The sequence below is a fragment of the Podarcis erhardii genome (assembly GCF_964252035.2).
Source record: "Podarcis erhardii genome assembly, chromosome: 4".
Classification (NCBI taxonomy): Eukaryota; Metazoa; Chordata; class Lepidosauria; order Squamata; family Lacertidae; genus Podarcis; species Podarcis erhardii.
Window position 1 is genome coordinate 87,719,909 of NC_138508.1, and position 26,434 is coordinate 87,746,342.

At 44.9% G+C, this 26,434-nt stretch overlaps 2 protein-coding genes across 6 annotated transcripts in view; one reads left to right on the top strand and one right to left on the bottom strand.

The window, feature by feature from the left end:
• The window catches only part of RBM26 (RNA binding motif protein 26), a 46,191-nt gene extending 30,035 nt beyond the window's left edge, over positions 1–16,156 (bottom strand). For 2 of the 4 annotated variants that reach the window (XM_081858067.1, XM_081858065.1), the window contains exons 1-4: positions 12,541–12,864; positions 3,766–3,884; positions 2,406–2,542; positions 1,626–1,714 (exon numbers count right to left, since the gene is read on the bottom strand). In XM_081858067.1, coding sequence (XP_081714193.1) covers positions 1,626–1,714; positions 2,406–2,542; positions 3,766–3,884; positions 12,541–12,611 — 416 coding nt within the window. In that variant the 5' untranslated portion in view covers positions 12,612–12,864. Of the gene's footprint in view, positions 1–1,625; positions 1,715–2,405; positions 2,543–3,765; positions 3,885–12,540; positions 12,868–16,071 lie in introns of those variants that run through there. The other 2 variants (XM_081858066.1, XM_081858068.1) reach the window with 2 other exon arrangements.
• Positions 16,157–16,226: 70 nt separating this feature from the next.
• The window catches only part of NDFIP2 (Nedd4 family interacting protein 2), a 63,946-nt gene continuing 53,738 nt past the window's right edge, over positions 16,227–26,434 (top strand). For both annotated transcript variants that reach the window (XM_081858320.1, XM_081858322.1), the window contains exon 1: positions 16,227–16,367. In XM_081858320.1, the coding sequence (XP_081714446.1) occupies positions 16,305–16,367 (63 nt within the window). In that variant the 5' untranslated portion in view covers positions 16,227–16,304. The remainder of the gene's footprint in view (positions 16,368–26,434) is intronic.

The following is a 26,434-nucleotide window of genomic DNA, read 5'->3' on the forward strand; positions in this document are numbered from 1 at the left end:
TTGGGGCAGTGCTATTTTTCTAGAAAGAGGTGGTGGAACTAAGTCCTGGTGAGTTCCAGCTGAAAAAAAGCCCTGGTTCGGGTATCAAGACATCGCCCAGGACTGGTCTGAGGGCCAGAGCACAATGGCATTTTTCTGAGCGGTATATCATGAGTGAATCCACCACCACTCTGGAGTCCCTCTGCTGCCAGCACTCAGAACGCTGAAGGGAAAACGAACTGCATTGGCCCCGGCCCCCTGAGGCACTAGGGGTCGATGTAGCTTGTTCCCCCCCTCCATTTTTCATCATCACGATGCATTACTATATTGTAATATTTGGCTGGTGATACACTGTGATGTTGAAAAGCAGTATCGCCCAGCCTTAACTTACACTCCTATTCCCACCCCCCATGAACTCCCCATAGATACAAGAACATGCTATGCCATTTGCGTTTCTGAGCTCAAGGACATGAAACTCTGTTACTGTATATTAGAAGCAAACTGGAATACCAATAGCACAGCGCCAGTGTTAGAAACTAAGATAGGAAAGCTAGGAGCTCCATGACACCTTAAACCTAGGTCATGGGCACATCAACGGAACGTCTCAGCATGCTGTTTTATAACAAGAATACAAAGCTGAAAATGAATGAACTGCAGCTAAAATATTATGCTCATTTTTCACAGGTCTCTTCTCCAGACTTCAGAGAGTAGCTGGAAGTGGGGAAGCAGAAAAAAGTCCTCCTTTCCTTCCATTCTGAAGTTTTAATCTGAAATCTCAGGTGCAGTACTGCACCCAGAGCGGAGAAGCTGATCACACTAATGACATTCCACATCACAAAATGCACCTAGAACAATCCAATTTTCGAGCTGCACAGTAGACACCCTCCTCCTCTCATTGGAAACAGAGGAGCAGAGAAAAAAGTCCGCCCCGAAGAAGACTCTTACAAGAGAAAACAAAGCAAATGAAAGGGGAGCAAATACTTCAAATAACCCAGCAATGTATTGTAAAGTGGCTTATATTTCCACTGTTTAATATGCAGCCTAGACCTTCATGAGCTCAGACATTCTAAGCGGTAGTCAAGGCAGGATTTGCTTCCATGAAAAATGGACGCATACCAAAGGCAAATCCTAATTCAAATGCAATAATCTGTGCAGTTGGGTGCTTTCCTGCAGATGCAGGTGTTGTGCATTTTCCCCAATTTATCATACAAAATGTATATTGACTCAAGACAATCACCATCCATTTAAGTGGGTGTAAAAAACACTGATGATGCAGTTGTAGGAAAATTCAGAGGTTGACAATTTTCCAATACAAAATTCACTAAGGTGCTCTTTAACTTCAAAACTGTCAAGTAGAAGGAGATAGCTATGTTTGAAAGCACACTCCCTTATCTATCTATAAAAACTTCATTAAAAACTACAAAATTTGGATTGTGCTCTGTATGTATTACACGTGGAGACTTGCTCATTTATACCTTTGTATCCTTACCATATAATTTGTTTCAAACTGCTGTAACAGCAAACAATGTAACTAAATCCACCTCAAAACATTTATACATGAAAAAGGCAGGCAAAGCCAGTAAAAAACAGCAAACAGTAAAAAACCTCTCCTGGTTTTTACTACAAGGGACAGAATACATGATCACCTGGTTTCTCGATAGCGTGAACTTGACTGAGGGGGACTATGGTTTAGCCTTCTAGAAAACTTTTTCTCTCGCTCTTCCTCTTTAATGACCTTGATAAAGAAGGAAAAGGAAAATCAGACAAGAGTACAGCACCTAGAGAAACATCCAGCAACCAAACAAAATAGAACCATTTCAAAATCCTTCTCAAGAATTCTACGCCAACCTGAGTCCTCAGAACTGCACATCTTTGTAACAAAGAAGATGCTTTGACATGAGAATTTGAAGTTTAGAAGAGGCATCAGGCAAAAAATTCCACTTCTCCCATGCCTTGGGTTAATTAAACAATCAATGACCTTTTAAACTGGGAGGTATTGCTTTTGTTTGTTACCATGGTATGTCCTTTTGTGTTTTTATATTGCAAATCGCTCTGTGAACTTTGGATGAAGGGCGGTGTAGAAATTTAATAAACATAATAATAATGAATAATACAATAAATAAGGGTTTTTAGACATATATGTGATAATCCACTCTTGCTCAGGGTTCTCCAAACAAATATTGCACCTGTAAATACTAGTCTCACACCCTCAACCCAATAGTAACACCCATAGCTTCATTCTCTAAGGTTCACTATATCATGTAGTTAAGAGTCACCAAGTGAAGTTTATCCTCAACAATCACCTATCAAAAGTATTGAGCTTTAAGAAATTGGCATTTAAATGCATTGTAACTGAAAACAGATTAAACATACAGACACAAATTGCAAGATACGCATTAAGAAGAGGATGCATGACTGATCCCTACCTCTTCCTTCTTAGTTTCTTTTTCCTGATGCTGAAAAAAGTCTGATTTCAGGCTTCCCGATGTCGGCTGCTCCGGTGGAGGTAGATAGCTCTTTGTATTCACAGCATCAAAAAGTTTTTCTACGAATATCTGGGTCTCTAAAACAAGATCCAAAGGTAACACTTGACAAACAATTTCTATGGCTAGTATTACTCAGAATTCAATTAGCCATTTTGCATTGGTTGAGCAAATGGTCACTCTTCTGTTTGCTTGGGGTACATGACAACTGTAGGCAGTAGAGAAGACCTACAGTAAACCAACCCTTTCCCATCCAATGGCACAGTACTATCCCCAAAACCCATTCCTGGAGCTTTCAATCTTGAGAAAAGCAGCATCAGGCATTCATCTGCCTCCTCAAGTGTTGGCACACTCTTTATGGACAGCACATGGAAAAAGAGCAGTTCTAGCAAGCAGAGCACAGAGGAGAGAGAAGTATATCTACTATGCACTTTCGAAAGTTTTGTTCATCTGTTCTCTATAGGTTGCCTCTTGATATACCGTCACCAAACTTGGTAGAAGAATGCAAAAGCTGGGGGAGGTAGTCTTCGTCAATGTTTGGGTGCCAGGGGCCATTTTGAATCAAGATGGTAGACTAAAACACAACTTTGGGTTGACTACAATCAATTTTTGGTGTGACAGATACAAACTCACAAACTGCACTATTCATTTTAAAATGACAAAATGTTTGGGTTTATAAAAATGCCTGGGGAGTGCTCTGTAATTGAAAGCATTTGATTTATTATATTTACAGTCATACCTCAGAAGTCAAACACCTTACAAGTAGTCCGTTTTGGCTACCGAACGCCGCAAACCCAGAAGTCAGTGTTCCAGTTTGCGAATGTTCTTTGGAACCCGAACGCCTGACGCGGGTTGCGCAGGAGCTTCCTGCAGCCTATCAGAAGTGACGGCTTGATTTCTGAAAGTTTTGGAAGTCAAACAGACTTCCAGAATGGATTCCATTCGACTTCCAAGGTACGACTGTATTTTTTATATATCTAAGGCATCTACTATTTAATTCTTAGCATTTCTAATACTTAATTCTAGATGATGATCCAATAACCACTCAAAAGGATTCATAGCTTCCAAGCGTGAGACATATGATGCATTTATTTTCTACAACAGGATTTGAGTATCTATAATGTCTCTTAGATGTTATACACTACTTTATTTCTTTGAATCAACAAATCTGTTGGGCTGCATACTTTTTTGTTCTATTTAATGCAGAGCCATTCAGCCCAGGATGCAATAATAATCATATACAATTAATTCAAGATGGAGTCAGAATTCAGAACAAGTCAATGATATATTTACAAGAGCTTACCCTTTTGAAGAAACACATCCAACTGATCAACACATAACGCCCTCAGTTCTTTCTCACTTTTATCCTTCTTTACCAAAGCAAGAACATACTTAGCTAGAGCTGATGGGTCTGCATCACATCTGTAAAAGAAGCAAAACAAGATTTCTGTCAGTAATGAAGATATCCTAAAAAGTTAACTCAAGCTGGTGCAGTATGCCCAGGGTGTTCCGTATCTTTACACTTTCATTTTGCATTGATGTGTGTTATATAAAATGAATCAATTGTCAACTTCTACTGAAAAAGCCAGTCTATGAGTTTCATCCATTTGTTTTGCTTCACTGTGTTTTGGACCACTGTTGTGCTCATGGCTGTTCCCATCCCTTAACAAGGGTTACCCAGCCTTCAGTGACAGGGTCAAAATGTGTAAGGTTGACCCAAAATGCTGGACATTGTGTACCCTTCAGCCAGGCTTTCTGCAAAGTATTAAATCCCCTTTGCCCCAATCATTAAAATACAGGCATGACCATTTTAGGAGCATTCAACTGATGTGTAATTGCCAACACTTGGGAGTTTTTGGATGTGGAATAGGGGCGGGGCAGAACAGGACTGGCTAATATAAGCTCCGCCAACATGTATGGGGGGGGGGGCAAGAACAGAAACCCCACGCAATATGGTCACCGCCTGTAACATTTTGATAGATAGTAAAGGAATTGTGGCCTCTGCTGTTCTTACTTATTTAAAAAAAGGTGGGTGAAGTTTCATTGGAATAGTTTTACCAATGTGATGTTCATTTTATCAATGATAATTACTGGGCTTCTAGCCATTAGTTACTGTTCTGCAGACTATATGTAATTAGCTGATGAGGTATCACACAGAGAAAAAGAGAACCGGCTAATACTAAACATAAAAGCATTTCATGGCTAACCAAAAGTTGGCTCAAGGACCATCACACTGTCACTTCTTTCTTAACCATCCGTTGACAAGTGGGGTTAAATGCACCCCAACAGCACTGAAAAAGCATTCATAAAACTTTTGGGTTCTTCCACAATTCAATGTTGAAAATAGTCCTCAATGATGAAAGGTTGTGGAATACTGTTATATATTGATACCCGTATGTATTTAGCTTGTTCTAATACAGTTCTATTTTAAAAAGCACTATGGTGAAGTATAAATTGCCATAGGTTGTTTCTGTGAGGATTAAATTATGGAAAAATCAAGGTTTTTACTTTTACAACTTTTGATGTCAGTTCTGTCACTACTGTAGTAACTGAGAAACCATAAAAGCTGCACGAAAGTCCAAGAAGTCAACATGATCCCAAGACATTCACTTCCTTTAACACCACCACAAATGGTATCAGGGCAGGGTCAATAACATTCCACACGTTTACCACCAAATTGCTTTAGAGTTCCAGATAAAGGGAGATCTAGGCTTTTCAATATGCTCATACGTGTCATCTTCAAATTTACCGTATTTTTTGCACCATAACACTCACTTTTTTTCCTCCTAGAAAGTAAGGGGAAATGTCTGTGCGTGTTATGGAGCGAATGCCTACGGATGGCGGGGGGATCTGCTGCAGTCGTGAGCAGAGGATCCATGGTTCCCCTTCCTTCCCTCCTCCGTGGCTTGCTTTGAAACAACAAAGCAGGAGAAGAGCCGCTGAGTGGGGAGGAGAGAGGGACAGAGAGCCTGCTTGCTTTAAAGGAGCAAAGCAGGAGAGGAGAGGAGCCTTCTCCTCTTATACCCCTCTTCTGCATTATTAACAGCATCCTTCTCCACCCACCCCACGCGTGTCCCTTGTCCCTTGAGTGCTTTTCCTTCCCTCCCCACTTAAAACGTGGTTAGAAAGCACAGATCCACATGGATGCTCAGGATTTTTGCACTGGGTCACCCCAAATTCACCATCAGATCACATAGCATGTCCATGGCTACATCTTCCACCAAAAAAATCACGCACCCAATGAAGGGTGCATAGGAAGTCTTAAAGATAAATAAAAAAATGTGAGCTTCTCAGAAATTCAACAGTCTGACTCAAGAATGAAAATCATGTTGAGTAAAGAGGAAGGTGAGCCAACAATGGTGCTGGAATGATACCAAAAGACCTTGTAGGGGCTGGTTGGCATGATGATGTCCCTTGTTGTGTACCCTTTAAAACCTTTACCATATGAAGCTTCCCATGTCATGATTCCCCTGGATGCATCAAGTTCAGAAGCTTACATCTGCTTCAAATGTTTCAAAACCATGCTAGACTACAACACACACTTGTTAAAAATCACTGTATTTTGCAGTTACTCAGCAAACCTTTCAAGGCTGGAGAATTTACATAATTACACGGTACAAGATTAAAAACCTTTAAAAAAGAAGTCATTTAAAAAATGGAAGTTTAGCTCTCTTGTCAATTACAGACATTCTTCCAGTTTTTATATAGCTCACAAACTCATTCAAACTATTTACATACAACATTTACCATTTTTAATTGACTTGTTGACAATATAGCATAGTATCATAATTTGTTTAGCCATCTGAGCAAGTATTTCCAGAAATCAAGTTTCAGAAGCCTAATCAAAGATATAAATGTATACCCCAGTTCTGAGCTCCAAACTCTGCCCACTCAGCAACATTCAGTTGTATACACACTTTAATTTTTGTATTCTTTTGGATAACATTATATAACAGTGGTGTAAACAGCAAAGAACAAATCCAACTACAGTGGTGCCTCACAAGACGAAAAGAATCCGTTCTGCGATTCTCTTCATCTAGCGGTTTTTTCGTCTTGCGAAGCAAGCCCATTGACGGCTTAGCGGATTAGCGCTATTAGCGGCTTAGCGGCTTTTAGGCTTAGCGGATAAGCGGATAAGTGGCTTAGCGGCTTAGAAAAAGGGGGGGGAAGGGGAAAAAACCCGCAGGAACTCGCAAGACATTTTCGTCTTGCGAAGCAAGCCCATAGGAAATTCGTTTTGCGAAGCACCTCCAAAACGGAAAACTCTTTCGTCTAGCAAGTTTTCCGTCTTGCGATGCATCCGTCTTGCGGGGCACCACTGTACTAGTAGCTTACCTGCAACATATTTTCCAAACATAACAGTTTTTAGTGCTGTTCCCTGGGAGCAAAATGAATGGGTCATCCATGCAACTTGCTCATATATTAAACTATCAACTATGTATAAAGAATCCAAATGACATGAAAAATGTGAGAAAATCTAAGAAAACAGGAGACCAAAAACTTTTAGAATATAGGAAGAAAACAAATCCTCTCAGGAAGTTAAAAAAGAAAAGAGGACTTTAAGTCCCAAAACAGGCAACTGCAGAAATTCATTACAAAATAAAGTTTGTCCATCATGCTGTATTTACTCGAATCTAATGCTCACCTTTTTTTGCCTAATGACGTTGCAAAAATTAAGGTGTGCATTAGATTCTATGGCACATTTACATTCGCCAGCAAATACTTTTTCGGTTTCAAGGTTCTGAAAACTGAGGTGTGCATTAGATTCAATGGTGTATTAGATTCAAGTAAATAAGTGATCTTCTTCTTCAAGAATAAGATTTCTATTCCACATTGTGTTGATTCAGTCAAGCAATTTTATCATTTATTCAGGAAACGTAAATGGAATAGAAATTTCTTTGCCTCAGAAATATATACAATGCATTTCAGTTTACTGTTCCAATAAATGTCTGCAACATTTTGAGGCTTTGCCTCCTTTTGGGGACTTGCAGGCCTCTCAATGCTGCCCCTTCCTCTTCCTGCCCAAAGATTTCTCCTACACACCGCTTATTTACGGTAATATAAAAGAAGGGAAACCAAAGTAGTAATAAAACCATGAACTACATTTAAACCATCTCCTTGATTGTATTCCCGTCATAATGAATTACAGCAACAAAATCCCAGGGCATTTAACAAGCAGAAGGAACACTTTCCATTTTAATGAGCCAATGCTTCTACAATGTCTCTGTACAATACAAATGTTTAACCATGATTTCCCAAAATAACCTGAGTTAGAAAATAGTAAGCTTGCGCAAAAAGTATCATTCCAAGAGAACTAAAGGACAATAGGTTGAATATCCTGAAAAAGCCAAATCAAACAAGTAGTACAAATGAGAAATAAATATGATTGAAAACTCCAGGGAGCACTGCAGTGAATCAACACAGCAACAACAATGACTGAAAGTGTTTGCCCAGTCTACATGGACAGCACCTCCAGGGATGCTTTTAAACTAGGAGACAAGTATATTAACAAGGAAAACAGGGAGAAAGATTGTTCAGAATAATAATCAAAACCTATTTTCACAATAACCATTCCATATTTACTTATTGTGTTCACAAGACTGCTGTCTTATGAGGACACTCATCTTTTATCAGATAGATTCTCCATTAAGAAAATCTACCATATTTGAAGTGGCATCGGTAGCCATATGAAAGAAAGGTTTATGCATGTGTCTTGGAGAGATTGATTGCAAAGAAGTCTCCATGTTTGGTATCAAAAAGTGATATTAAAAAAAAAAAAAGGATTCCAAGTCAATGTTTTCCTTAGCCACATATTTATCTGCAAAGAATAGCCTGGTCCAGACATGCAGAACTATAAGATGGGAATGGCAGAACACACCATCTCACTTCAGACGATGGAATGAATCACATTTTTTAAAGCTCTCTGGTGTGGGAAAAAAGGGTGCCCATCCAGTGCAACAAGAACAAGGCTGAACTAGAATCTTTCTCCATGGTGTGCTACTATTACTTGCAAATGTAGCTATGCAATTTGCTACTCACTTACGGCTGGTAATAATCGTTTCCAAAGATCACCCGAGAGTTCAAGGTGAACCTACCCAAGCAACTATTGCTGCACTATGCTACTCCGCCCCAAGTAGGTAAATAGTGAAATGCTACAATGGTTGTATTTATTCCCTCAACTCTACCTAGATAAGACATTTTGCTTGTTAAGAAGGCTAGACAACAGAGCACTAGGACTGCATCAGCAGCAGTGCTGCATTTCCCAATTCCACAATTAACAGAAAAGTACTATTCAGTATAGGAAACGACCATACACTTAGTCAAAGCAGCTCAGTATTATCTAGACCCGTGATTCCCTAACACTTTCCCCTCTATGAACCGCTTGAAAATTAGACTCTTGAAGGGCCACTTAATGATTCCCCACCCCCACCCCCCGCACGCGCCTATTTTAGCTATTGTAATGCACTATGCGAAATGATGTGTGACTTCTATTTGCATTTTAACTGCTTCTTTTATTTCTTATCCAACACTGATTACAAGTTGAAGTCCATAGAATCCCACAGAATTCACAGGCACACTGTGGAACACCAGAATGATGTTTGTGGACCACAAGTTGTGAAGCCCTGGTCTAGACTGACAATGGCTCTCCAGAGTTTCTAGCATGAATTTCTCTTAGCCCTACCTGGAGTTGCCAGGGATTGAACCTCCATGCAAAGAAAATGTTCTACTTCTGAGCTGCAGCCCTTCCCATTTTATGAAGTGGCTGCATGTGTCCTATCTTTTTCTGTTCTTAAGGCAGAGAGTAACCACACTGCGGTGCCGCTTTTACAAACAAGATGTAGCAGATGACCAACCACTCCTGAAACCTAACTGCAAACCTGCACAAAAATATACATATCTGACCAAGGATTTCAAGATTTCCCCTTGTTTGAACATATACACATGAATGTTTCCACACACAGCACACTTCACTGGGCACAAGTTAAAGAATCATCTTGCATTTTCAGTACAGTGGTACCTCGGGTTACATATGTTTCAAGTTACATACGCTTCAGGTTACAGACTCCGCTAACCCAGAAATAGTACCTCAGGTTAAGAACTTTGCTTCAGGATGAGAACAGAAATCGCATGGCAGTGGCACGGCAGCAGCAGGAGGCCCCATTAGCTAAATTGGTGCTTCAGGTTAAGAACACTTTCATGTTAAGAACGGACCTCAGGAACGTATTCAGTACATAACCAGAGGTACCACTGTATTTATTTGGCACCCAAAATCACACCTTTAGAATCTAACTGGTCATCTGCTCCTTCCAGGACTTTTGTGTTTAAAAAGCTCATATTGCATTTCCATCTAGGGTTCACTATCCTCAGCCAAACAAATCAGCTCTTGCAAAGAATGTAACGATTTCTGTACAAGATCCCTACTTCTGCATTTGAAACAAGAATCCCTGGCATGACCAAAAACTGGACAAACTGAGAACCAACAATAACTCTTCATACCATTTCTTATCACGCTGGTTATGGAGGCTTAATCTGCAAACAGCATAAGATTGTTAATCTCAGGGTTGTGGGTTTGAGCCCCATATTGGGCAAGAGAGTCCTGCATTGCAGAGGACTGGAATAAATGACTCTTGGGGTACCTTCCAACTCTACAATTCTATAATCCCAAAATGTAGTTACACATCCAGAAATCAACTTACAGTGTTCAACTTCTGAGACAATGCAAAGGAGTAGCACAGTCATTAGATTTTCTTATCGTGTTTTGTCCATTCTGCTTTTATGCAGTAAGTTATATTAAAATGATGTTTTGTTATGTTAAAAGAATTACTGATTCTTCATCCCAGGAGTATTTCCACTGCACCAACACCCTGCTTTGCCACAAATCACAATTCCTGCATGTTTTTCTACATATCAGCTGCACAGTGCAAACCCTTTGAATTGGTGGTAGCCCGGAAATAGCTGGCAAGAATAAACATCTGTTAAAAACACACTGCACTCTCAAACTTTGGTGTCAACAATTCAATTCAAAGCACCAAAGAATGAACCAACAATTCAATTTAATACACTGTTAGGCAAGAGTCTCAAACAGGCAAGAACGACAGTTGACATTTCGAAAATTTCTTGCAACTGAACTTTTACTTTTACTTTTACCCTTTAATTCCTTGCTCACAAGGAACTATGTAGCACACGACTTTATGACAGAAGTGCATAAAGCATTTGTTAATTAAGTGTGCTTTCTCATAAGGAAACTATACATCATCCAATATGATGGCGGTATAATTCTATACAGCATCAGTTATTTACACACTATAAAGTCTGAAACATACATATGTAAGAGTCAGGTGTACCAGATCAAGGCGTATGCATACATAAGCCATAGGTGCAGATCAGTTAAGCACAGCAAACTTTCACAACAAACACAGCAAGAGAAGGTCAAGTCACCCATCCTCTTGCGCAGAAGTCCCTTCCACAAACGTCGAGGCAGCAATACCTATGTGGGCTAATTTCCAACGTTTGTTTCGAGTTGTACCACTACAAGCTGCAGGTATAGGGGCTGTCGTGAGTTGAAAGCACCTCCATACACAATGTTCCCCCCTCCTCCACCCCACCAAAGACAAAAAACAAACACACCTTCACAGAGTGAACTAGATCAGTGGTTCCCAATTAGCTAATTACTGAAGACCCCCTATTTTTCAAAATCCAAGCCATGGGAAATTTTTATAACTCTATGGTAGCTACCTCTGAAAGGCAATTTTATGAACAAAATGTGGAGCAGCCCTAATAAGCAAACAATTTTAGGTACGCTAAAAAAAAGACGGTAAAATTTGTGATATTACCATGCAAAAATTTATTTAAGGGAGAAGCAAGGGATGGAGTTGCAGACCCCCAGGATAGGTTCTGTGGACCCCCAGGGGTCCCTGGACCCCTAATTGGGAACAGTGTTCGAAACTTTTTATGAGTCAATAATCATAAGGTGATGATGGTTTTCTTGCTAACCACAGACAGCCTTTAAGGCTGTCACTTTCTGTTTGGGTAGTGCACTGCAATAGCTTTGAACAGAACACGTGTGCTACTTTTAAATTGCCTACACCCAGTGTTCGAAACTCCCATTATTCGAGGCGGGTTCTGTGAGAGGGAAATCATTAGTGTGAGCCGTTTCTGAGCTCTGGGCACAGTACAGCACCTGGGATTTCTGCTTAAAACTGCAGAGGGGAAGGAAAGGAGGACCTTTTTCTGCCTCCCCACTTCCAGCTGCTCTCCGAAGACTGGAGAAGAGGCCCTCTTAAGAATACAGTGGTACCTTGGGTTAGGTACTTAATTTGTTCCGGAGGTCCGTTCTTAACCTGAAACTGTTCTTAACCTGAAGCACCACTTTAGCTAATGGGGCCTCCTGCTGCCGCCACGTGATTTCTGTTCTCATTCTGAAGCAAAGTTCTTAACCCAAGGTACTGTTTCTGGGTTAGTGGAGTCTGTAACCTGAAGCGTATGTAACCCGAGGTACCACTGTATTAGGGAGGACCAGACCATGTGCAACATCAACGTAACATTTTAGCTGCTGTTCATTCATTTACAGCTTTGTAGTCTTGCTAAGACAATAAAAAAGCACCCCGTGGAGCCCATAACCTAGGTTTAAGGTGCCACCGGGCGCCTAGCTTTCCCATCTCGGTTTCTAACACTGGCATTCCAGTTTGCTTCTGAGGTACAGTAACAGAGCTTGACGTCTCGAAGCTGTTCAGACACTGAAGACTGAATGGCATAGGGTGTTCATGGTTAGGGGGGGACGGGACAGGGGTGTGTTAGGGCTGGGCGACCCCGCTTTTCAACACCCCCAGCCAAACCTTGCCACGATTGGGAACCACTGAACTAGATGCAAGGGAGGAGGAAGAAGTCAGCTTTCTGCACACCAGACACCCCCACCCCAGTGACACTATGGGTCCATTTTTGTAACCCCCGCTTGCAGAGGCTCCACGCGGGCGGGTGCGCATTTATGCACCTCCGCACACGCATAGGCAGAACGAAGGCGCCCTGGATACACGTGTGCGCGGGCGTTCAGACGTTCCCCACGCTCCCTCCTACTCACATGGGCGCCAAGGTCTTGCTGAGCCACGATTTCAGCGCCTCGAAGTTTTCTATGATCATTCTCGCCACCATCCAGAGCCGGCCCGAGCCCCGCCTCCTCAGGCAGCGGTGACGAGGGCTTGGCGGCGAGGGCCCCGGGCCTGAGGGGACGCCGAGAGAGAGGCCCGAGCCAAGGAAAGGGGCAACGGCAGGCGGCCAGGCAGCCTCCCCGGCCCTGACTCTGACCCCGGAATGCTTATGCAGACGCGGCCCCAGCTAAAGCCTCTCTCCTTTCTTGCTGATTTCCAACCCCCCCTTTTCCCGCCCCCTTCCCTTCCTTTCCTCGTCTTCTTTTCGCGCAAGGAACAACTAAGATGGCGGCGGGGAAGCGTCGCGAGACTTGCGGAAACCTCGCGAGGGGGCGCAACGCGCGGGGAAAGCGGGAGGCGGGAGAGCGAGCTAGCGCGCAGGCGCACGGCGGGGCGGGGCGTCACTAGCCGGAGGAGGCTGCGCGCGCATCCCCGGCTGGTTTGAAGGGCCGGGATCGCCTTCAAAAGCGGGGGGGGGGGGCGTGGCCCGTCGGAGGGAATGGAGTTACAATACAGTATATGCAATCCCGAGCCGAGGAGATAAATAATTATACAACCTTCAGAAGACATCTGAAGGCAGCCCTGTAGAGAGAAGTTTTTTAGTGTTTTGTTTTTATTATGCTTTCTATATGTTGAAAGCTGCCCAGAGTGGCTGCAGCAACTTACACAGCTGCAAATAAATGTGTTTTAAAGTGCAATATACAAATGTGATGCTAGATGGCGACAGGGAACTCTGCAAAATTCAATGTGTTTTTCAAAACATTTTTTAAAAAGCATTTTTACAGCGTTTTTTTATATGTGTGTAGATTCCACCCCAGTCTTGGGAGGGCGGGGAATAAATAATAAAATTATTATTATTATTATTATTATTGAATAAGATGTACCTATTTTCATTGGAGAAATGTTGGAGGGTTTGGAATTTCCGCCCTCTATATAAATGTGCTTGTGTGCCTGGAATGAGCCCATTCTGCCACAATGTGCTTGCCTTTCCGTGTTCTGCAAGACTCTCCTGCGTCTGGCGTATGACTAAGCTGCACCTTTGGAACATGTCCTGATGCCTTGTGCTTCTTTTCTCCTCTTGCTGCCAAACCCTGCAAGAATCACTTTCTGGATGCACATCATTGGATTGTTAGGAGCACAATCTTTTCAGTGCTCATCTATGCTTCTTTATTGTTAACTTAAGGTAAAGGACCTCTGGACAGTTAAGTCCAGTCAAAGGTGACTATGGGGTGTGGTGCTCATCTTGCTTTCAGGCCAAGGGAGCCAGTGTTTGTCCACAGACAGCTTTCCATGTCATGTTGCCAGCATGACTAAACCACTAAACCAAAGGGACACTGTGACAGAAACCAGAGAGCATGGAAATGCCATTTACCTTCCCGCCACAGTGGTACCTATTTATCTACTGGTGTGCTTTCGAACTGCTAAATAGGCAGGAGCTGGGACAGAGCAACAGGCGCTCACCCCATTGTGCGGATTTGAACCACCAACCTGATCGGCAAGCCCAAGAGGCTCAGTGGTTTAGACCACAGCGCCACCCGCTTACATATTGACTCCTTAAATAATGCCCAAACCAACCTTTAAGTGGTTTACAAAATATAAAAGCCAGATATGCAAAGCAAATTGAAATCCATTATTGAAATCCACAGTAAAACAGTACCATAAAAACAAGGCAACAGGTTAAAGGGTCAGGAGATCAGAAACACGCTTGCATAAATCATGGGAGCGCTAACAGGGCACAGCTCTTCAGTGTTTCAATGATGGGTGTCTTCCAGCTTTTCCTGGAAATTAGTGAATTGTGCCAGGGACCTTGCCCATGCAAAGCTCTATGGTTGAGTTTTATGTCTTGGTACACAATGGGGTTAGCTAAGTGTGGCATGAGTAAACATACACAGAATGGCACCTTTAAAATGTATTTCTAATATAGGCCAACCGCCCTTGCTGTGCTCACTCTGAAGTATTTTAAACTGTGGGTCTTTCAATGGGACCCGTTTATGAGTGAGTAGCTTACTTCGGACTGCAACAAATGCATCATTCTCAGTTCATGTTCTTGTGCAAATACTTAAAAAAAATAGTAGTAGAATTTAATTTGGAGGAAGCACAGCTTCCAGGCTCACAACAACTCGGATGCATGAGAATTTCAGCTCTGTGCAACTGAGTGGATTGCAAATCTGAATGGTATATTATGTATCAGATTGGTTAGCAGGTGACCTGTGCTTTTCAGAGACCAGAGATTTCTAGCGCAATCCTAGGCACGTACAATGGGATTTGCTCCCAGAGAAGTGTAGAATTGTGACTGCAAGGCACCGACACAGACAGCTATCGTAAGGACACATCTCAGTGTCATCGTTGGCCCTCAAAACAGACTCTGGGGCTAAAATGAAGCCTTGGTTGCATGTAGAAAAAGGCAGTGAAGTTGTAGCTAATTTGCCTGTGTCACAGATTAGTTCAGAGCTTTCCAAATAGTGTCTGGAACTGGTCTGTGACCAAAATAATAAATTCCTTCATTTCCAAATAGTGCAACACGTTAGTATGTTGGCTGCAGTCTGTAGGTGTGTCGCATGAATGCTCCTTCTGGGGCTAGAAAGGGGTTAGTTTAACCTCTGGTTTGCTAATAAATCATGCATTGCAAAATGATGCATGTCTAAAAAAGCATATCAGCAACATGAAAAGTTTGCAAAGCTCTTATTATACCACAAACTCAGCACTCAGTCGCTAAAGTGGACTGGAAACTCTATACATAAATATTCACTGGAGAAACAGCTATTTTGCCCATTTTTGCCTACCCTAACACCGAATATAGCAGGGAGTGTATTAAAGTGTATCTCGCCGCCATTAAGTGGGTTTGAATATACCAATATGGAATAACAAACTGTATTAGTGATGTAATTACAAAATGAAGAATTAACTTCATGATTTAGCTGGACTCGGGGCTGAAGGAATAGCAGCGCTTGTAACTCCATGCTTTATGATAGAACATTTTCATGCTGGATGCAGTGTTGTACAACCTTAGTTGCATTCCTGTTCATGTTTTATGAGATATATGTGGCCTGTCCCATGTAAAGCATGCTGAGAATGCTAGTCTTGTCTGATGATTCAATAAATCTTGAGTATGAAGGCCCACGACTGTATGGCATATGCAATTTGTGGCTGCTAATTTAAAAGGAAAGGAAGGGACCGTTTTGAGGATAGAAGTTTTTGGGCTTTTTACCATTCCCCATTTGGCAATTTATAGTATTCCAAGTGCCTCCAAGCAGCTAACTGCTTCCGTGTTCATGGGAGTATCAATTATGGTCATCAATACTGTATAATAAATATTTATAAATAGTTTTGTCCTCCTCCTGAACACAGCAAAAATAGAAACGAATTCCGTCATGTGACTACAGCAGTCAAATGTGAAGCCATTAAAATCCTGTAGTGTGACAAATACGGTACTCTGAGGATTTGAGCCATAAAATGCTACATACCGCGAATGGACCTGAACTGAGGATCTCAGGCTGAAATTCTCCATGTTCCTGGAATGCATCAATATCCTTAGCAACACGGAGACTCTTGGCTGTTAAACAATTGTTTGTAGAATGGAATGACCGTGCGTGGAACTTGGTGACATCGGGATGAGCCTGTCAAGCCCATGGCTGTCGTGCGAAAAATGAGATTTGACACTACAGTCTGTGGGCCTGATTTTGTGTGCCCATGAAGTATGGAAATTGACACAAGAAGAATTTCACCATCTGGCATAGGAAACAGGCAGAATGGATCTCAGGTACTGCATCTTCCCTCATTCGAATAGATCGTTCTTTTACAGAGGAGGAGAACAGTGCACCCCCGGAGTAAAAACAGCAGGCGTCCAGGGAAAACACTGTGATGTAAGAATATCAATGTGTTATACATTTACATGGAGTTAGAAAGCAGTTGTCTTTTTGTAAGCTGGGAATGTGGGGGGAAATGAACGAGAAAATCCAAATGGAAATCGCAATATTTCAGGTTCAAGACTGGAGGGGAAACGGTTAATTCCAAATATTGGAATGTTGATATTGGCGTTCTGGGTAGGGTTTTTTTTTGGGGGGGGGGAGAGAACTGTCAGAAATCTTGTTCCTAGAAAATGGACCTCCACAGCAAAGCTCATATACTTTCATAAAATAAGAATGTACACATTTGAACATTTCTAACTTTTAAAAATGCTTCGGTTTGACAAATTTCACCTCCGCTTCTTGTTGCGACTTAGAGTCGGCAAAAGGAAACTCGGCAACGTAAGCCTACTGACTTCTGTGCTTGCTTCATGCGGATTAGTGTCTTAGTTGGGTGCCATGTTTGGAGGTGGCATGGCTTCCCACGGGCATCTAGCTGGCCTCTTTGAGAACAGGATGCTGGGCTTTTTGTCCGATCCGCTGGGCTCATCTCTATGTTCTTGTGCTCCCTGTTTCCTTGCTTGTGACACCGCAGCTTTTGAAGTGGCAAGGACACTGCCACCACAATCCTGCGCGTGTCCGTTCAGAAGTCCCAGGTAAGTGGTTGGATTGGAGTTACGAATCGGCAGATCCTCAATTCAAATCTTGCCCCTTCCATGAACTCATGAGGTAGTTTTAGGTAAGGGACGGCTTTGCCTCAGTTCTCCGTCAGTACTATGGGCATAATAATACTGTTATGAGTTGGGGAGGGCACAGGCACCTGGCTCCCCCTAACTTTTTTTCAGAAGGGTTGAGAATGTGAGATGTCACATGCTCCAAGGAGACCGCAAGGCCCGTCACGGCAGCGGGAAGGTCTGAGGGCCCCCGCTGCAAAGTTAATTTTCAATATGGTGAAAAGGAGACTGTTCTGTTGCCACTTAGCCTTGTTTGAATAAGTGGAGTGCTTCCTAGGTATAGTTTCAACTAGGGTGGACTTGGTTTTTCAGCGGCTCCCTGTGTGAGCCCAAAATTTGGTGCCCCCTCCCTGCCTCTTTCTCTGTTTTGCGCATGCACCGTGTCCTAACTGCAGTACCCCGGCGTGGAGAAACCAGTCACACTGCCCTAAATCTGACTCTGTTTCAATACCATAAAAAGGTAAAGGGACCCCTGACCATTAGGTCCAGTTGTGACCGACTCTGGGGTTGTGAAATATACTCGGAGTCGCAAAGTGATTTCATGCTCTTTATTCAGCTCATAGTGGTGAGGAGGAATGAATGAAAGTCCCCTCAAAGTATCTGCCTTATATACATTATTTACACAATGGGCTGCACATGATTGGCTAATTCCGGAATTGTACTGTAAACCAATCAGGTTGTGGATTCACTTCAATCTGGAGCATGATTGGGTGGTTCCTGCCAACCAATCATACTGCTGCATTGTTCTAGGACCAATCAGACTGCTGCATTCTGAATCCTATTGTTCTAGGACCAATCAGACTGCTGCCTTTTGGATCCTATTGTTCTAGGACCAATCAGACTGCTGCAGTTTGGATCCTATTCGACTCAGTACATAACACCCCTCCCCTCTAAGTTCCAGTCCTGCCCGGGAGGTCGCATTCATAGTCCTCAAGGTACGCTGGCGGCCTACGTGTGCGTTGCGGCCTGGGGTGTTCCCTGGTCCGGGGTTCTGGTTCTGGCTCGTGTTCCAAGGATGCTGGCTGTGATGGGGCTGTTTGGTCTGGCGCAACCGGCTCGCTCAGTCGTGGTTCTGGTTCCGGTGTCCTTTCGGCCTCCCGGGACCTCTCTGTATTTACTGGTTCTGCCTCTCCTGCTGGCCCCTGCTGCTCTATGGGCCTCACTGCCCCACTGTTCCCCTGGGACTCCTCTGACCTGTCCTCCTCCTCCTGGTTTTCTCCCGGGAATCGTCGCCGTATCTGGTCACAGTGGCGGCGCCAGCATTGCCCCCCATCCGTTAGCACCTCGTACGACACGGGGCCAGTGACCCTGGTGACTGTGGCGGGTACCCATGCAGGGCCTGCCCCAAAATTCTTTGCGTACACTGGGTCCTGGGCCTCGAAGGTCCGGGGGTTCCTGCCTTCCCCCACCCCTACCTCATCCTGAGCTCTATCGGGGTGAAGGCGGTCCAATCTGATTGCAAGGCGCCGACCCATTAGTAGTTCAGCGGGGCTCCGGCCAGTCGTTGAGCTGGGGGTGCTGTGCTGTGCTAGAAGGAATGTGGCAAGGCGGTACTCCCAATCCCCTTGCGTCATGCGGCGAAGGGTGTCCTTGGTGGTCCGCACCATGCGTTCTGCTTGGCCATTGGTGGCAGGGTGGAATGGCGCCGAACGGATGTGGCGGATGGCGTTCTGCGCTGTGAAGGTTTGGAATTCTCCTGACGTAAATGCAGTCCCGTTGTCTGAGACGAGAGTGTCAGGGAGCCCGTGCGTTGCAAACAGCCTGCGTAGTACCCGGATGGCTGCGGATGTAGAAGTGGATGGTACCAGTGCGACTTCCAGCCATTTGGTGTAGGAGTCCACCACTATGAAGAATGTTTTCCCCTGAAAGGGGCCAGCGAAGTCCACATGCAGGCGTGACCATGGTGCTCGGGCAGACTCCCAGGACTGGACTGGGGCCCTTGGGGGATCTGGGCGGGATTCTTGGCAGGCCTGGCAGTGTTTGACCCAGGCCTCTATCTCTCCGTCGATCCCCGGCCACCACACATAACTCCTGGCAAGGGCCTTCATTCTTACTACCCCTGGGTGTGTCTCGTGTAGGGCTGTGAGGACCCTTTTGCGGAGAGGCTGGGGAACAACGACCCTGCTTCCCCATAACAGGCACCCCTTGTGGGCCGACAGTTCATGTTTGCGGGTTGTGTAGCTGGCGAATTCTGGCCCGGGGCTGCTGCTGGGCCATCCCCTCCACACCCAGTCCAGGACCCGGGAGATGACCCTATCTTTCTTGGAATGGTGTGCAACTTCTTGTGCCTGAATGGGGCGGTCGGGAAGCAGCTCCAGGCTCATAACCTCTTGTGCAGGTGCCGGGTCGGGGCCTGTTTCTGGTAGTGGTAGCCTGCTGAGGGCGTCCGCATGGCCCATCACCTTCCCAGGGCGGTGAATCAGTGCATACTGGTAGCTGGCAAGGAAAATTGACCACCTGAGGACACGAGGAGACAGCACTTGGGGGGTCTGCTTTTCGGGGGCAAACAAGCCAAGCAACGGTTTGTGGTCAGTCACCACGGTGAAGGGCCGCCCATACAAGAAATCATGGAATTTTTTTACTCCCTTCACGATTGCCAGGCCCTCCTTGTCGATTTGTGAGTAGTTCCGCTCGGTTGCGTTGAGTGTCTGGGAAAAGTATGCCACCGGTACCTCTCTTCCATCTGGGAGTTGGTGTCCCAGGACAGCGCCAATGCCATAGGGTGAGGCGTCGCATGCTAGCACCACCGGCAGCCTCTCGTCGAAGTGTGCCAAGACCGAGTTTGAGACAAGCAAGTCCTTGACTGCCTGGAATGCGGCCTCCTGGCGATGGCCCCACACCCAAGGGGCCCGCTTGTCCAGGAGTCTGTGTAGGGGCTCCGCTACCGCCGCCTTGTGGGGAAGGAAGGAATGGTAAAAGTTCAATAGTCCCAAGAAGGCCTGAAGTTCAGTCTTGTTCCTGGGCGCTGGGGCATCACAAATGGCCCGTACCTTGTCCCTAGTCGGGTGGACCCCTTCTGCGTCCACCATGAATCCCAGAAAGTCCACCTGGGGCACTCCTAGTAGACATTTTTCCCGCTTTACCTTGAGACCCGCTGTCTGGAAACGGTGCAGAACGGTGCGGAGGCGGTCCTCAAACTCCTCTGGTGTGGGCCCGGCAATCAACACATCATCGAAGAAGGGGGTGACGCCAGGAATCCCTTTAAGGAGAGAGTCCATTAGATTCTGGAATATGCCTGGTGCCACGCTGACACCGAATTGCAGCCGCTTTACCCTGAATGCTCCTCTGTGCGTCACAATCGTCTGTGCCTCTGCTGTTGCCTCATCTACTGGCAGCTGTTGATATGCTTGGGCCAAGTACAGCTTGCCAAAAATTTTCGACCCAGCCAGGGTGGCAAGGACATGGCTGACCACTGGCACTGGGTATGCATGGGCCGTGAGGGCCTTGTTTATGGTACATTTGTAGTCTGCGCAGATGCGGACTGAGCCATTAGGCTTGACAGGTGTGACGATTGGGGTTTCCCAGGGGGCATTAGGTACCGGTTCCAGCACTCCTTGCTCCACGAGCCGGTCCAATTCCTCGTCTATACGGGGTTTCAGAGCGAACGGGACCCGGCGGGCCTTGAGCCTGACTGGTCGTACTGCGGGGTCAAGCTGTAGAGCAATGGGGGGGCCCGTATACTGTCCCAATTTCCCATCGAAAACCCCCGGAAATTCCTTGCATATGGCGTCCACGTCCACTTGTAAGCTAGTGTGGTTCACCCCGGTGACAGCTAGCCCCAGTGGTCCAAACCATGCCAATCCCAGTAAGCTAATGTAGGGGCCCTTGACCACAAGCAAGTCCAGTTGCCGCGTCCGCCCTCGGTATTGCACCCTGAAGGTCCCCACCCCCATTGTGGGGACCTTACGTTTCTGGAAGTCCCGGAGGGTGAATGGGGCCGGCCTGAGTTTGGGACCCCCAGTAGGACACAGTTTCCTTAAGGTCCTTGCCGAGATTATGGATAGAGTTGAACCCGTGTCAAGCTCCATGCGGCATGGGGCCCCCTCTATCTGTACCTCTACATAAATTTTCTCTATGTTGGGGTGGGGCAACTGGTATACCTGGATGTCCGTGAGCTCTGTCGAGTTGCCTTGGTGCGTTGGGCCCCGGGACCTGGGGTTCTTGGATTGGTCGTCTGATGCCTGGTGTCGGGTGGGCCGAGCCCGACACACCCGGGCGATGTGTCCCGATTTTCTGCACTGTCTGCACTCTGCATTGCGGAAACGGCAGGTCCTCCTCTCATGACTTTCTCCACAGCTTGCGCAGTTCCCTCCTTCTCGTCGAGGCAGCTGTGGTATGTGGGCTGCTTGAGTGCGCTGCTGTACTCGGTGCACCTCCTCCCTGTCAGATCCTGAGTCGTCGGTGAGGTCTTCATGGTGGACCCTCGGTTGGGACGGCTGGCTCGGCCGTGCCTCTTGTGTCGACCTCTCGGCAGCTTCCGTTGCCAGGGCCTCCTCCAGAGCGACCTGGAACGTTAGGTTCTTCTTAGCGTAGAGGCGTCGTTGCAGCTTCTCATCCCTCAGGCCACCGACGAGGCGGTCACGAAGCATGTTCTCCAGCTCTGAGAAGTTGCAGAACCGGGCGGCTTGGCGGAGAGAGGTCACAAACCCAGTTATGGTTTCCCCAGGGGCTTGCCGCTTTGCGTAGAAGGCATTTCGACGAGCCACCACTGAGGGCTGTGGCGAAAAGTGCCCCTTCAGCTGTTCCATTATTGTTTTGTATGGAACAGTAGCAACGTCTTCAGGCGCAAGGAGAGCCCGGGCGATTTCAAATGTCTCCTCTCCGCAGACGCTGAAGAATATTGCCCTCTTCTTGGCGTCTTCATCATCGGTGACCCCTTTGGCTTCTAGGAGGAAGGTGAAACGGGAGGCGTACGCTTCCCAGTCTCCAGATGCTGGGTTGAACGGCGAGAAGTTGCTGTCAGTTGCCATTCTGAGTTCCTTGTGTCCCGGAGCTGAAGCCTGGATACACGGTGCGAGGCAGCGGTGCGGCAGGTGGCGGTGTTGCGGTGCTGTGTGTGGCAGTCAGCTCAGCGGGATCCCACCTTCGTCGCCAGTGAAATATACTCGGAGTCGCAAAGTGATTTCATGCTCTTTATTCAGCTCATAGTGGTGAGGAGGAATGAATGAAAGTCCCCTCAAAGTATCTGCCTTATATACATTATTTACACAATGGGCTGCACATGATTGGCTAATTCCGGAATTGTACTGTAAACCAATCAGGTTGTGGATTCACTTCAATCTGGAGCATGATTGGGTGGTTCCTGCCAACCAATCATACTGCTGCATTGTTCTAGGACCAATCAGACTGCTGCATTCTGAATCCTATTGTTCTAGGACCAATCAGACTGCTGCCTTTTGGATCCTATTGTTCTAGGACCAATCAGACTGCTGCAGTTTGGATCCTATTCGACTCAGTACATAACAGGTTGCGGCGCTCATCTCGCTTTATTGGCCGAGGGAGCCGGCGTACAGCTTCTGGGTCATGTGGCCAGCAGGACTAAGCCACTTGTGGTGAACCAGAGCAGCGCACGGAAATGCCGTTTACCTTCCCGCCAGAGCGGTACCTATTTATCTACTTGCACTTTGACGTGCTTTCGAACTGCTAGGTTGGCAGGAGCAGGGACCGAGCAACGGGAGTTCACCCCGTCGCGGGGATTCGAACCGCCGACCTTCTGATCGGCAAGTCCTAGGCTCTGTGGTTTAACCCACAGCGCCACCCGTGTCCCTTCAATACCATATTCATTCGTTATTAAGACCTTGGCAGCCCTTTCTTTCTATCATCTCTATCTATCTATCTATCATCTATATAAAATTCTTATTTACTGTATGATTTTCAACTTTATACATTTCAATAATTTTACAATCATTTTAAAATTTTGAAACACAACTTCCTTCCCCCTCTTTCTGCGGTTCCTTAAATTTATTTTTTATATTTTCTGCATATTCCAAATTAACTGAACTTAATCATTTATTCACCTACTTTAAATGTTACAAAACTGCAGGTTATTACAATAATCCTGCCAATGTTCTTATCTGGTTACAGTTTGTTTGTAAATATTCAATAAAACCATTTCCATTCTTTTATAATAAAAAAATTGTTATCTTGAATTTTTTATTTTTCCGGTAAGCTTTGCCATTTCTGCGCATTCCATAAGTTTTTGTATCCATTCTTATTTTGTCAGGATTTCTTCTTCTGTCTCGGCAGCCCTTTCAAACAAAGTAATTATAAAGGTGCCTTTTCCTTACAGTTTGTGTGTATGTGTGTGCACATAGAGTGAGGGTTTTAATGTCAGTGACCGTGAATGACAAAACAATCGCTGTATCCAATGAAATCTCATCCCCTCCATCTCTTTGGCAGGGTTGGGGAAAATCCGGTAACAGCTCTGCAGGAGGCATGTGGTGGCAGAGGTAGTATAATTGCACAGGTAGAAGTCCTTGTGCCAATGGGATGGCATTGTTGGAGTCAACTTAATGCCTAGTGGAGTTGCTATTACCGGGAGTTGGGCATAAATTTTGCTCTATATAAACAGGGATGCAGGTGGCGCTGTGGTCTAAACCACCGAGTCCCTTGGGCTTGCCGATCAGAAGGTCGGCGGTTCGAATCCCTGCGATGGGGTGAACTCCCATTGCTCTGTCCCAGCTTCTGCCAACCTAGCAGTTCGAAAGCATGCCAGTGCGAGTAGATAAATAGGTACTGCTGTGGTGGGAAGGTAAACGGCGTTTCTGTGTGATCTGTCTTACGTCATGGTGTTCTACTCTTCCAGAAGCGGTTTAGTCATGCTGGCCACAGGACCCGGAAAGCTGTCTGCGGACAAACGCTGGCTCCCTTGGCCTGAAAGTGGAGATGAGCGCTGCACCCCATAGTCAAATTTCACTGGAGTTAACCACCCAGGGGTCCTTTACCTTTACCTATATAAGCAGTTGCTTTTAGAGCCAAAGATTTTGTATGACATTGATCCTCTAGAGCAGGGGTCAGCAAACTTTTTCAGCAGGGGGCTGGTCCATTATCCCTCAGACCTTGTGGAGGGCCAGACTATATTTTTGGGGGGGAAATGAATGAATTCCTATGCCCCACAAATAACCCAGAGACGCATTTTAAATAAAAGGACACCTTCTACTCATGTAAAAACACCAGGCAGGCCCCACAAATAACCTAGAGATGCATTTTAAATAAAAGCACACATTCTACTCATGTAAAAACACGCTGGTTCCCGGACCGTCCATGGGCCAGATTGAGAAGGTGATTGGACCGGATCCAGCCCCCGGGCCTTAGTTTGCCTACCCATGCTGTAGAGAGAACAGGAACGGGGAACTTGTGATCCTCCAGATATTGTTAGACAACAGTTCCCCTCATCCCTGATGATTGACCATGCTGGCAGGGGCAGATAGGAGTTGGGAGTCCAAAATCTGCAGTTCTGCAGATTCCTCATCTCTGCTCTAGAAAGAGAAGTGTTCTCCAGGTGGCTTGTTTATGGAGCATTCATTCTGACTTGCTTGCACAAAACTTAAAAGGGGGCTAGACGAGTTCTGGGCTCTGCTGAGCATTTGCTATGACTTGTTAGCGGTGAAGTTAAACAGTAATGAGATTTTTCATCCTGATGTGCTTAAAAGGTAAAGGGACCCCTGGCCATTAGGTCCAGTCATGTCCGACTCTGGGGTTGTGGTGCTCATTTCGCTTTATTGGCCGAGGGAGCCAGCGTACAGCTTTTGGGCCATGTGGCCAGCATGACTAAGCTGCTTCTGGCGAACCAGAGCAGTGCACGGAAACGGCGTTTACCTTCCCACCGGAGCGGTACCTATTTATCTACTTGCACTTTGATGTGCTTTTGAACTGCTAGGTTGGCAGGAGCAGGGACCGAGCAATGGGAACTCACCCCTTTGCGGGGATTTGAACCACTGACCTTCTGATTGGCAAGTCCTAGGCTCTGTGGTTTAGCCCACAGCACCACCCGTGTCCCTGCTTACACAGTAGTTAAACACTGCGCTTTTCTTCTCGAAATAAAAAGAGTGCTGCTTACAAACCATGATGTTGCTACAAGAAGCGCCACACTTTTAACCAGTTTTTTTTTTCTAGGGGAAAAAGGGTTCTGGTACTGCTTACCCTTGAATACCTCCAGAAAAAAGTACTGGTTAATTGGCTATTTGTGCCACATTTCAAAGTGCATTTCCTCATTCCTTTTCTAACCCCAAAGTGACCTCTCTCTTTTCCTTTACAAGTGGATTTGTAGGGCCAGAACAATACAACATTTTAGTACTCTTTGATTGCACAAACCTGAATTTCTGGTAAGGCATTGATTCTCTGCTGTAAAACAACTGGCAGTCTGTCAGTGACCAGTTTATTTTATTTCCTTCTTCTGTGGTCCCACCAGAGGGAGCTCAAACATTGTTTCTTCTCCTTAAGTGGCTGCCCTATACATTTGCTTTAACAATTCCCATATTTCTCTTTTTTTAAAAATAATAATATTTATTACTTTTAAAAGGAAAGAAGACAGAAGAGAAAAAACAAAAGGAAAAAAAAGACAATACAATACAATATATGAACAATACAAAACACAACCTAAACCCATTAAACTAAACCCATTAAACTAAACTAAACACAACCCACTCCCTAACCCTAACCCTAAATAAAACAAAACAAAAACAATTTAAAAGAAAAAAAATAAATCCCCCCTTTTCGATACTCTTTCTTTCATTCCCTTGTTTCCTCGACCTCCTCTCACCTCCCTTTTTGTATTCCACTTCTACTAGTTATTTCAGCAAATCCTTTCCATCTTTCTCTATTCTCTATCATATTATAAATAACATATTTTTTAACCTTATTTTAACATTAAAACTAAAACACTTATATATACTTAACTCCTTATAACATTTCTGCTAAATCCATAAAATATCAATCCACCATTTTTCTATCACTCATTAATTTTGCGATATTTCTATATATAGACTTTAAATTTTCCAATCTTCTTCCATCAACTCCTCTCCCTGGTTTCGGATTCTGCCAGTCCTTTCCGTCAATTCCATATAGTCCATCAACCTGGAGATCTTATGTCCGAGGCTCTTAACTCTTTTCCAAGTCCCTTCTGCAGATCTTCTTCATATTCTTTAATGCTAGAGAGCAAATCTTGAGAAAACTCCATCCTAACAATATTTTTATTCCTTCTGGACAGTTCAGCCAAATTTCCATAGTTGAAGCTAGGGTCTATAAAG